At 46.1% G+C, this 13,695-nt stretch overlaps 1 protein-coding gene across 1 annotated transcript in view; it reads left to right on the forward strand.

The window, feature by feature from the left end:
• Positions 1 to 2,327: 2,327 nt before the first annotated feature.
• The window catches only part of fndc7a (fibronectin type III domain containing 7a), a 28,398-nt gene continuing 17,030 nt past the window's right edge, over positions 2,328 to 13,695 (forward strand). Inside the window, exons 1-6 of the mRNA XM_080487651.1 lie at positions 2,328 to 2,541; positions 3,010 to 3,028; positions 3,197 to 3,454; positions 4,079 to 4,339; positions 4,845 to 5,102; positions 5,671 to 5,922. Coding sequence (XP_080343777.1) covers positions 2,485 to 2,541; positions 3,010 to 3,028; positions 3,197 to 3,454; positions 4,079 to 4,339; positions 4,845 to 5,102; positions 5,671 to 5,922 — 1,105 coding nt within the window. The 5' untranslated portion in view covers positions 2,328 to 2,484. The remainder of the gene's footprint in view (positions 2,542 to 3,009; positions 3,029 to 3,196; positions 3,455 to 4,078; positions 4,340 to 4,844; positions 5,103 to 5,670; positions 5,923 to 13,695) is intronic.

Consider the following 13,695-nt stretch of genomic DNA (forward strand, 5'->3'; position numbering starts at 1 on the left):
GTGAGGAGGAAAGGACTGTGCTGGATTGTCCTGAGGGAAGAAGTGAGCGATGACAGTGCTGTTGTCTTGGATGGAAGCAGAGTGGAGAAGATAAAGAGGGCAGAGCTATAAGCAATAACAACAAAAAGCACTTTAGTTACTTGGGCTGTTGGTTTTGGACAGTTGCCCCACTGTTCGTAAGTCTTAATGTGGACTTGTGCCAGACAGGCTTATCTTTCTTATCTATTCAATAAAATCCACAGAACCCAACTGAATGACAGTAACACCCCATAAGTCCCAGAACACTGTGAGGCAGGCAGATTACAAGTATGTTCACAACCTGATCATGGTGAAGATTTTCTTTAGCGTGTCCACTTGACATGAATTCACAAGCTCCTGAAAGACCTGCATCATAACCATCCATGTACTCATCATCTATACCACATCATTCTGCTCAGGGGGTTAGGAGTGCTGGAGCCAATCACAGGAGGAGGACAGGTACACATGATCAGGTGAGAACAGATATACCTGTGTGTTTATGGGACTGTAGTGTCCTGGCGATGTGTCAACTACATTGATATTATAGCCTATTTTGTTTTTATCTAAAATATCCATCCATCCATCCATCCATCCATCCATCCATCCATCCATCCATCCATCCATCCATCCATTCATCCATCCATCCATATATACATACATCCATCCGTCCATCCATATATACATACATACATTCGCCCATCTTCTATACCACTTAATCCTGCGCAGGGCCCTGGGGCGCTGGAGTCACACATTAGTGGATCCACAGGGGAGCCTTGAGGAACTCCACATGTAATTTTCTTGAGCCCAGACTTGAAATTATGAGTTGACATGAAGTAGTTGATACCATAAGATTTAAACTGGTTTAGTGCTGTGTCTTCAAGATCAAGCAAAACCCGAACTGTGGTAGTCCTGCTCTCTATGTTCATGTCATTGAAGACCTCCACCAGAGCATCTCTGTGGATGAAAACACAACCAAAAGATATTGATCGAGTCAATACGAGGGAGAAAAATGTCATTGTTAAAAACAATTTTACCCTGGACTGGAAGATTTAACGTGTCTGTAACTATTGAGTATTTTGGGGTTTTATAACAGCAGTTTTCAGTGTTTGTGAAAAGAGCGAATAAAAATAACCTCTGAAATCAGACCGTCTGAAACAATTTTAAAGACATGCAGTAAGGGGAATTTTGAGACAGAAGGAAGAAGATTGTTGATGCAGTATTGTCACCATCAGGCCAGGTTTATTGTGCCATGCTAGTTAGACTGGGTTTGGGAGGATACGGGAACCAAACACATCCTGGACCTGTTGAGGAGGAGGTGACACCTGCAACACCACCCCTGCATCTAATCCATCTTTACCAAAGATGGAAGTGATGATGACCACATTTGTGTCTTGGGAGCCTCATTCATTATTTCTCTGCTCTATTTGTTGATGAAGTGAATGAGAATGCCTCATCAAAGCATCATCACAGAACACTTTTCACAAAAACTGTCTACAAACATTTTACCCACTGATTTCAGGAAATCTGACTCTGTTTTCGTAATCTCCTTTAAAGCGATTACTGTCATTTCTGTGCAGCAGAATTTGATCAGCTTTTGTCCTGTAGACACAAAAGAGTGTGTCCATTCCATCTCCCAGCTGATTTCATAAAGCTCACCTGACTCACTGGGGAGGAAGAAAGCTGTTATTCTAACCTGTGCCTTTCTCACACCAACTGTAATTATATAAAGCTTCACTTTGGTTGGAGTATGAAGTTACTACATGTAGAGTGAATTCAAATGTAACCATCAGGGTTTTTTCTATAAGGAACAGGAAGCCTGTTTCTGTTACAAAATGAGCGTGTATGTTGGTGACAGTGAAGTTCGGCCTCAGCTGACTCTGCTGTCAACATAAACAGGTTGCATAAGTAACTCCTTCCTGGTACTGACGTTCTGCTGTACAATATCTATAGAAATACCTTGACGGCATTGGTTTCCTTTGGAAAAGCAGCCAAATCAAAGACAAGTGAAGTATTCGCTGTAGCTCTCAAAAGCTCATGTAAGAAATCAAATAAGATATGATGAATTAATGAAACCATATCCAGCAGTATTAAACCGTTTTGTTGGAGAAGAACAAAAACACAAATAGGTCATCACTTGTATCAAGTTGACTCTTCATTCAAGAAGTGCCAAAACATCAACAGCTTGTCATGCAATAAAGTTTGGTAATCACAATCTTCATCGACGAAAACTGAGCTCCCATCTGAGGCTCTGATAGGCCACCTAAACAGCCCCGAGGGGAGGAGTTACAGCCTTTGGGTCTTTGGTATTTGCTCTAACAATAAAGCACCTGTCGTTTCGTCCGAGTGAGAGTGGGAAAAGACAGAGAGATAGGAAGTAAGAGAGAGGAGAAACATAAAATTTAAGCCTGAGCTTATTTCCCTGAAGATACTTTGAGCCTTCAGGCATTGGCAGAAAGCACAGAAGACATGGGGACAAGACAGTTAAAGTTGCCAAAACTTCTGCTTTTATTGACCTTCACAGGGGTAAGAAACTGTCATTTCCTCAAAGTTTAATCTTTGACAAAAATTACATAAAAAGTGTATTTTAGCATCGATGTTCTGCAGTCGAGGTGCTCCTTGTTCTAAATATGTGCATATTTTTGTGTAGAGGATTGACTTTTGAACGTATGAACACAGGCTCTTTTGAGTGTCACTGCTTTCAACAAGTGCGTGTGGCATGCCCAACCTTAGCTCAATAGACAAATTCATTCAGGCCTGAAAGAAATACCTGCACTGACCAGTCTTGAAATCTGTGTTGAGTGAAGGTAATGTGCAACCTGCTGCCCCTCTTGCTCAGAGAATATGATACAGGGCATAATTTGTCTCAGGATATAATGTGAAATACCACGAGCACGCTACTCTTCGAATGATGTCTTTGTCTTTGAAAATAATGTATTTCCTTATCTTCATTCATCAAGATGTGTTTAACCTTTTGTCTTTTGTCATTTTCAGATGTGCACCGCTAAGAATGGTACGTTTCTTTGTTTTTACCTGAAGATGCTCTGGTCTTATCTGAAAATGAAATCTTAAACAGGAATCACCTTGAAAAGTGTTTGAAATCTTGAAGCTGGTGCTCTTTTTACCCAGAAAACAAGCACTGATCACCTTCCTCAATGTGTCCTTTCTTCATCCCCCTCAGACATCTTGTTTTCAGTGTTCACCGTGACATCGAAGAGCATGACGGTGCAGTGGAGCGGCCAGACCGGCGCCAGCTCTTACAAGATCACAGCCACCCCCAAAAACTCCCCGGACCAGCCGGTGTCCACCCAGTTCAGCGGGAACACGGTGATGGGCTCAGTCAACTCGCTGTCCCCCAACACCCTGTACACCATGCAGCTGGAGGCCTTCGGCGACACAAGCAATGTCATCGGCAGGGCGGAGACTGAGGAGACTACAGGTCAGAAAACACAGGAGGTGGAGGAGGAGGGGGAGGAGGAACGGAGAGGAGGGGGAAGAGGATGAGGAGATGGTGGTGGTGGAAGAGGGGGAGGAGGAGGTGTGTGTACACACACACACACACACACACACACACACACACACACACACACACACACACACACACACACACACACACACACAATAAAATCAGCTTTCTTTTACTTATCTGTAAATCAACCTACCATCCTATCATTGTACCTCTGATACCGGGTCTTAAAAATGCACTTTAATGGATAATCAGAGAAATTACTCAGTTCCTAAAGTCAATTTTAATGACATTATATTTTTCTGAACCATGGACTTTGCTGTAAGGGTTGAAAGGGGGAAATATCCCTCTCTGGGTGAGACATGTGCCTATCTACTAATTTATTCTTTCCAGGATAAAATGTTTCTCCTCTGCAATCCTGGATTTTTCTGTAATTGTGGAGTAAAAGATTTTGCTCAAAACAGCAGATTTATTGACAATAAATATCTGTTGATGGATGTTAGTAACACTCATTGATCCTCTCCACCTTGTAAAAGTGTTTCTGCTGCTCTCCTGCAGTTTCATTCTGTTTATTTCAACATATTTCCTGCACTGTAGCTCCAGAGGTGCCCAGCATTGACAAAGCTTACTCAAAAAACAGTGACAGCATCACTGTGGAGTTCGCGCTGGTTTTGGGAGCGAGCAGCTACATCCTGAGAGCCGAGTCGAAGTCAGGCCACTTCTTCTCGGAGACCTCTGTGAGCACGTCTCCAGCCACCATTGTGCAGCTCCGTCCCTACACAGACTACCACCTGAGCATCATGTCGGTCAATTCCGGGGGGCGGAGCCAGCACTCGTACCCCACCGAGGCCAGGACAGGTAAGGGTCCTCTCCTCACTCATCCCAGACTCAGCTCTGCAGCTCCAAAGACGCCTACACAAAGTACATTTGCACATCACGTTACAATAGTAACTCTCCCCCACACTTTCACTTGTCCAGACATCAGACAAAAGGAGAAGTTTACTCAAGATTGTAGTCTCAGTACTGAAAAGTGAAACGCAGCCGTGCTGTTGTTCCAGTGGAAGAAAGGCCTGTTATCTCACTCCGGCGGCCATAACGACTTGTCCTTTGTCACCACTTCTCCACTTCATGGATTGAAACTGTATCCATCCCTCTGCACTGTACTATTTTTTATAAGATGTAAAGAGAAACCATGAGAACTGGGTTGTCTCTCTTGCCAGGTGTAATTTAATCACAGGAAAATTGTTCCCTTTTCACACATTATACACAAGACAAAAAAAAACATAGAAAGTTAGAGCTGATATATTTGTGTTTTTCTGACTGTTTTCATTCCTGAATGGCTCCTAATGGCTCTCACCTGCAGTTGTGACGGCGCCCCAGATGAACACGTCCTCCCCGAGCAACAACACCATCTTGGTGACATGGCCACCAGTGGAGGACGCCGTCCTCTACACACTCTGCATCATCCGAGAAGGCTCCAGCACCCGGCACAAGCTCAACACCACCGGCACCATGGTGACCTTCCATGACCTAGAGGCAGGAACCACGTACTGCATCAAGGGCACGGCGTGGGACTCGGAGGGTCGCACCGGGGATGATCTGACTGTCTGCCAGATCACTCGTAAGCAAGACGAACCTGCACATATCGCAGTGCAGAGACTCGCAGTGTGGGGCAAACTGAAAAATACACAACCTTCTGCCTCCAGTGGTGATTTATGGTTGATTCACAAATAGTTTCCATATGTTGAATGGCTGTTGCGCTCCAGAAGCAGTAAAAATCACAACTCTTCTTAAAGAATCTGTTGAGTCTTCATACATCGCTCGCTCTCTCTCTCTCTCTCTCTCTCTCTCTCTCTCTCTCTCTCTCTCTCTCTCTCTCTCTCTCTCTCTCTCTCTCTCTCTCTCTCTCTCTCTCTCTCTCTCTCTCTCTCTCTCTCTCTCTCTCTCTCTCTCTCTCTCTCTCTCTCTCTCTCTCTCTCTCTCTCTCTCTCTCTCTCTCTCTCTCGCGCACATGCACGCACATACGCACACACACACACACACACACACACAAAACAGAGGGCGAAATATTTGTTTTTATGTTGACTTATTTCCATTTCAATAAAAACCTTTCTGCTTCAGTAAGTTCAGTCCACCTTGAGAACCCCACCTCGGTTGCAGCAGTTGTTTGATTCAGGTTTCCTTTGCAGGGCCTCAGCCTCCAGACCTGACCATGGTGACCGTGTCCCAGGGCCGGGCCCTCAGCCTGGCAGTGTACTGGCTCCCTGTGCAGGGGGCCTCCTACTACATCGCCTCCACCTCTGACGGCCTGAACTGTTCCACCGACTACAGCTACTGCTACATCAACCCTGTCAATTGTGGCCAGAACCACACCGTCAGGGTCAACGCCTACAACCAGGCTGGGTCCAGCGGACCTTCTCAACCTGCACAGTACAAAACATGTGGGTACACACACACACACACACACACACACACACACACACACACACACACACACACACACACACACACACACACACACACACACACACACACACACTTTAACAAACACATCAAACTCACTGCTAATACAATCAAGTTCAATTTACAGAACTTCAAACAAATCAGGCCATTTAAGACATGATATTTTCACACATAGATTACTGTATTACATCCTGGTCACGGACTGGAGAAACAAATAGCATACCCATAGACACCCGTCTCAAAATGTCCATACAAATTATGGATCAAAAGCCTTGGTCATATCATCACATATTTTCATATGTCATATTTTCTTGAAAAATACAAAATGCTCAATTTTGAAAATGTTCAAAACTGTTGTGTTGTGTACAAAGCACTTCATGGTCTTGCCCTGCCCCCACTCTCTAACCCCATTAAACCTAAACCCGTGAGGGGTCTCAACACCAGAGCCTCCTTCAGAGAAGATGTTGAGACACAGAAGAACAACATTTGGATAAACTGTGCTGTTCATAAGAGTGGTATTTGAGCCATTTGTGCTCATTGGCCTCTGCCATGCGGTCCTCCCAGGGGCCTGTTAATTCCAGTAGGAGGAGTTGTTTAGAGGAGGCAGAGGTCATCACCACGTCTGGTCTCGATGAAGTTGATGTCATGTGCTCTGGGAACTTGAGCTGCCTCCCCAAGTCGACTCGCAGTTCCCAGTCTAATGCCGACGAGAAAAGAACAGCTGTTGATGTTGGTTGTGGCCGGGGCTTCTCTCCAGCTTTCAGGAAAGGGATTATTCAGAGGCTGCGGATGTGTTTGTTGTTGGCCACTGCAGTGGAGATGGTCTCGGCCACTGTCTTCAGCACCTGGTCATGGCGCCAGCGATAGCGGCCTTGACCAAGGGCTGCTGGGCAGCTGCTCAGGATGTGCTCCAGTGTGCCCCTTCCTCAACAGAGAGAGCATGTTGGAAGGTCACGCTTTCCCCAGATGTGCAGGTTGGCTGGACTGGGTAACACATAATCTACCACTCGGATGATGAACTTCATCCGCTGTGGCTCTGCCTACCAGATGTCATTCCAGGTCAGCTTCCTCTCCATTGCTCTTTCCCACCTCAATGAGAGACCCTGCTGCTGCAAGCTCACCATCCTGCTAGTCCGCACCTCTTCCACATCTGCTCACACCTCCTCCAGGACAAGATGGTTTCTGTCCTTGCCTTGGGCCAGGTCGTACCATGGCTATGCGATGGCTCCCAACCCTGCTCGCCCGACAGATACTGTGCCCAAAAGTGCCTTATGTATTAGCTGGGACTCGGCCAGCTCCAGACACTCTTGAGCTCTGAACTACCTGCCGGTCCTCACCACGATGCCCGATGATGCAACTCTGGTGTCACTGGAGTCTCGATAGGCTTACGCCTCTCTTGTGTGGGAAATACAAAGTCCTCCTCCAGGCTGCTGAAGGGAAGCCGGATTTTTTTGCTCCTGCCATACAAGGCTGCAGTGAGGAGGTAAGAATTTACCTTTTTCTCCAGTGTCTCCACAGTTGACATAGTCACCTCGTATACCAACAGTGGCCAGAGGATACAGGGTAGGATGCCATGCTGGTATAACCATGCCTTGAACTTGCCAGGTCGGCCAGATTTAGCTACAGTGGACAACCACGCTTCCAGCTTCGTGATGGTAGCTTGGACTGACATGGTGTCTCTCAGGCTGCAGTCAAATATCTTACCTTAGCTTCTGACTGAATTCTCTGTGATAGATGGTATCATCACTCCGTCCACACATAAGCGAAACTTGTCCACCACTTTCCCTCTTCAGGACCATGGATCTGGATTGTGTTGGTTTAAAACTCATCCTAGCCCAACGGATGAGCTTTTCCAGGCCCTGAAAGATCCACCGGCACCCAGGCACTGATGTAGTGGTGATGGTCAGGTTATCCATGAAGGCTCGAATGGGGGGCTGTCTAATTCCAGGCCTCTGCACTCTGTTTCAGCTGCTTTTACCAACATATTCATGGCAAGAGCTTCATGGAGATTGTGCAGCCAGTTATGATCCCTTTCTCTAGCCGGTGCCAGACTGATGTGCTCCCTGATGTCACTCTCATCCTGAAGTTCCTGTAGTAATTCAGGATTGAGTCTTTGGCCTTGCCGGGTATGTGGTGTCATTGCAGGGCAATCTCCACCAGCTTGTGGGTGCCTCCATAATTAGCTGGGTGACCACTCTGGTGTGTTCGAGGCAGCCAGGGACTCCAGGGATGCGACCTATCTGTACTGATGTGTTGATGTATTTGTTGTACAGTAGAAAGCTTGTCATCCTTCTGGCCATAATACTGAAGAAAATCTTTCCTTCCACGCTGAGGATTGAGATGGTTCGGAATTGCTCCAGCTTGGTTGAGTTCTCCTCCTCCCAGGAGCAATCAAGGCGCCCGCTGTGTTTCTGTCCCAACAGCCGCTTTGTGAAATCAAAGGGGTTGGCTAGGAAGGAACTGCCCTTTTTGGCTCTCTCCATTCTCCATCTCCTGTGCCATTCAGCTCTACGCAGGGTCTTGAGCTTCTTCTGGATGGCGTGTCGAAGTTTTTCCATCATTGGCTTCTCCTCCCCAACGACGACTCTGAACTGTTTTGCCAACATCCGTTGCTCTTTTTCAACGCTGGAAGAGGACACAATAGAAGATCTTCAAATCTACTTGCTACGACCGTCTTGTCCCGTCCAAGACTCTGCAGACTTCTTCCTCCAAGAGAGCCGCCCAGAGCCCTCTCCACTGGCGGCTTCATCCCCAACCAAACAGTTCGAGAAGATCCTGGACAGCATCAACACCAAGCTGTCCAGCTTCGACCCCCAGCTGCTCCACCTCAAGTTTCAGGCTCTCCGGGACTCGCTGGAGTTCAGTCAACAGCAGGTGGTGGAACTCACAGTTGAGAACAGGGGACTACGGGACAAGGTGAAGTCACTGAGCCAAGGACTGACCGGGCTGTCGGAGGAGAACAAGAAGATGAAGAAGTCCATCCTTGATCTCCAGAGTCAGAGCATGTGGAAAAGCTCGTCTTCGCGGGACTGCCCGAGCGGGCGGAGGAGGACGGCGAGACATCGCTGCGGGACTTCATGCAGGTGAGGCTGAAGCTGCCCGCCAACACCGTGAGCAAGATCACCTTCGCCCGCGTCAACCGCCTGGGAGGAAGACGACAGGTCAACCAGCGCCCGTAGCCCGTCGTCTTCCACCTCCTGGGAGCAAGACGACAGGACAACCAGCGCCCGCGGCCCGTCGTCTCCATGTTTGATCATTTCAAACAGAAAGAGCAGGTGAAAAGTCGCTGCAGGGAACTGCGAGGGACGGACTTCAGCGTCAACGAGCAGTTCCTGAAGGACATCCTGGACCGCCGCCGCTCATCGCTGAGGGATCCCGAGCCGTCCTCACAGTGGACAGGCTGTATGTCAACGGCCAGTTGTTCCAGGACCCCGCCGTCCCCCACTGGCTCTACTGATGGTCCTCACACACTGAGTATAACCACTCTAACACACACATCACAGGTGTACTCAGGTCCAGGTAAGTATTTAACAGTAACATCAGTAAACATCATGAGTAATAGTATAATAAGGCGAAGCTAATTAATATTAGGCTACATCATTAATGTACACGATGTTTGTAATATTGCTATAGTAATAATTATCCTGGACTTGCACTGTAAACGCTGGGATATGTAAAAAAAAAAAAAAAAGCACTCATAATGTCACTGCTAAATGTCACCTATGGGTTTGAAATGGTCTTTTTTCTGTTTTTGGTTTCTTACTTCCTATTTCCACACCCCCTCCCTTGTTTTAATAACAAATATTTCCACTGTTTTCACCACATTAAAACCTCCACATCACAATCCAGCTGTCATCGTATCACACACTCATATATTGGCAGACACACACTCCTTTTTGAATAGTCAGTCTGACTTAGGGATCTTAAACACACACACACACACACACACACACACACACACACACACACACACACACACACACACACACACACACACACACACACACACACACACACACACACACACACACACACACACACACACACACACACACTGCATCAGAAAACCCACCTAGAAGACGAGTGTAACTAGGAACACGTTCAGGTTTTTCACCTGGGATGTACGAGGAATGGACACACAAATAAAAAGACAAAATGTTTTTGAACACTTAAACAAACTACAGGCAGACATTGTCTTATTACAAGAGACACACACACCGACCACAGGACATCACAAACTGATTTCACCACAGTTCCCTCACACACACTGAGCTTGGTAGAACTCCCAGCAGAGAGGCGGAGCTACATTAATCAGCAATGAACTATAATTCTCTTGTAAAGACACAATCACAGACCCAGAGGGAAGATTTATAATTATTTACATCCGGTGTTGGGAAAGTTCAGTTTCTACATGAACCAGTTCAAAGTTCAGTTCACAAATTTTAAAATGAACTAGTTCAGTTCATAGTTCTAAATTCATAGTTCCAGAAATTAACTAGATCATAGTTCTTTTTTTTCAATATGTTGCTGTGAGCTATTCAGAATACTGTCATTTCTCCATTGTTACCCCCCAGTCAGTCCTCACTAGTAGCAGCTGCAGCCCCCCACCCCGACACTATATTCTCATAACCATGAGGACAAAGCTGCTGCTTGAATGGACTTTATGAATGAGGAATTATTCAAACTAAAACAAAACGGACAGTAGTTCTTAAGGTGCAAAGGAAAATATACCAGGCAGGTTCTACAAACAAATTACAGCTTAAAATAGTAAAACCCTCAAGGAATGTTTTAGTTCCTGGAACATCCCTTGAAAGGCCAGCCGGGTTCAATGAGCCTCTCAGGTTTGATGTTGTTGAGTTGCTTCTTGAAACCCGGCGGGCAAAGTTTATACAAAATACTAAGATTTGTCCCACCTGGATCACCACTGACATTTTCATAAAATTCTTTTAAGTACCAGGATAATTGAGCACCGGAATCTAAGCTGCACCCACCAAATTTAAAGAGGAAAATAAGAAAAAGAAATATCGGAGTTACGTGATGCACCTGAACGCATCACCCAGTATCAGCAGCATGAAGCTTGTTAACCCTTAAAAAGCCGAGTCGTCCTCCGCAGGGTTCAAAGCATGGAAGAAAAAAATCTGTAGGGGCTTGTTGTCCGGAAAGTACAGTCACCATACTAAGATGAAGTATTAATGGTGGAGGCAGAGTCTGAGGTAGAGCTGCTGTCTTCTATTTGTTTTTGCCGTGATGCTTCACATGTTGATGACGTAGTCTGCTGTTGCCAGATTGGCTGTTTTCCCTCTGACATGTTAAGGCCCGTTGACGGTGAGCTTTAGCCGGGTTTCCACTGGAAGGCTCAGAAATCTGGCAACTCTGTAAAACAACGTTGAACTGAGAGCGCCATTCACTAAAACCAGAATGAGCGCCGCTCACAGTGACGTCATCAGGCAGAAATACAGAACGTTCAGTTCACGTTCACCTAAAATATGAACGAGTTCATGAACAAACGTTCACTGAACGAGTTCAGGCACAACACTGTTCACATTTCTCCTCAGAACATAGAATTTGTATCACAAACATCTACGGCCCAAATGTTGATGACTCTCCTTCTATCATAACTTCTTCACCAGCCTCTCAACACACTCTGACCAAACACTGATAGTGGGAGGAGACCTCAACCAGGTCCTCAAACAGGTCCTCAACATGGTCCTCAACATGATCCTCAACCAGGTCCTCAACATGGTCCTCAACCAGGTCCTCAACATGGTCCTCAACATGGTCCTCAACAAGGTCCTCAACATGGTCCTCAACATGATCCTCAACCAGGTCCTCAAACAGGTCCTCAACATGGTCCTCAACCAGGTCCTCAACATGATCCTCAAACAGGTCCTCAACATGGTCCTCAAACAGGTCCTCAACATGGTCCTCAACCAGGTCCTCAACATGGTCCTCAACCAGGTCCTCAACATGGTCCTCAACAAGGTCTTCAACATGGTCCTCAACCAGGTCCTCAACCAGGTCCTCAACCAGGTCCTCAACATGATCCTCAACCAGGTCATCAAACAGGTCCTCAACATGGTCCTCAACCAGGTCCTCAAACAGGTCCTCAACATGGTCCTCAAACAGGTCCTCAACATGGTCCTCAACATGGTCCTCAACATGGTCCTCAACCAGGTCCTCAACATGGTCCTCAACATGGTCCTCAACATTGTCCTCAACCAGGTCCTCAACATGGTCCTCAACCAGGTCCTCAACAAGGTCTTCAACATGGTCCTCAACATGGTCCTCAACATGGTCCTCAACCAGGTCCTCAACAACGTCTTCATCATGGTCCTCAACCAGGTCCTCAACAAGGTCTTCAACATCATCCTCAACCAGGTCCTCAATCCACAAGTAGACAGAGTTAGCACAGCACCAAACAGCGGTCACTGGGAATCCACAGACATAGTCCAGCAGTACCTGAGTAACTCTGGTCTTTGTGATGCTTGGTGCACCTCTCATTCCACTCTTAAAGAGTGCACCTTCTACTCAGATGTGCAGCAGTCTTATTCACGCTTAGATTACGTTCTGGTGAGTAACTCAGTGATGAAGAACACCTCAGCATGCAGATTCACCCCATTACTGTCAGAGACCATGCATCTGTCACTAATAGAACAATCACCCTCCGATCAGACAATGGAGATTTAACACATCACTGTTTAAGCAGTCAGATTTCATCACATTCTTTAAAAACGAGAGAACAAAATTTTTAGAAACAAACAACCTGGCTGGTGTCTCTCCCTGTGTCCTCTGGGAGAATCTAGAGTCGTGATCGGAGACAAAATCATTTCTTAATCATCATACAAGATCAGAAAGGGAAAAATGAAGGAAAAAGAGTTGGACGATAAAATCAAAATCATGGAGACGGCTAATTCTGCCTCCAAAGACAACCGCTTATTGATGGAGTTTAGGAAATTAAAAATGGACTTGAATGAAATAATTGAACATAAAACACAATTTCAACTGCAGAGACTACGCTGGGAGAACTATGAACATGGTAATAAATCCAGCAAACTCTGAGCCAATCAGTTAAAATGAAATAAAGAAAAATGTACAGTCCCCTCAGTCCAAACTCAAAATGGTAAAATCACTTTTAACCCTCAAGAAATAAACAATACCTTCAGAGAATTTTACAAAAGACTTTACTCTTCACAGATAAACCATCACAATCTGAAATAGACTTTCTGAGCACAGTTGACCTCCCAAAATTAAAAGACTAACAGATCCAAGGCCTTGAAGCTTCCATCTCAGTAGAAGAACTGCATGAAGCTCTCTAGCACATGCCTGATGGTAAAGCTCAAGGACCTGATGGTAAAGCTCCAGAACCTGATGGTAAAGCCCCAGGACCTGATGGTAAAGCTCCAGGATCTGATGGTAAAGCTCCAGGACCTGATGGCAAAGCCCCAGGACCTGATGGTAAAGCTCCAGTACCTGATGGTAAAGCTCCAGGATCTGATGGTAAAGCTCCAGGACCTGATGGTAAAGCTCCAGGACCTGATGGTAAAGCTCCAGGATCTGATGGTAAAGCCCCAGGACCTGATGGTAAAGCCCCAGGACCTGACGGTAAAGCTCCAGGACCTGATGGTAAAGCTCCAGGACCTGATGGTAAGGCTCCAGGACCTGATGGATTCCCCGCTGAATTTTACAAAGAATTATGGACCATTTTGTTTTAGAATAATTGAAGAGATTAAAAAATCTTCAACTCTCCCCCG

This window comes from Lipophrys pholis (genome assembly GCF_963383615.2).
Source record: "Lipophrys pholis genome assembly, chromosome: 1".
In the NCBI taxonomy this organism is placed as follows: domain Eukaryota; kingdom Metazoa; phylum Chordata; class Actinopteri; order Blenniiformes; family Blenniidae; genus Lipophrys; species Lipophrys pholis.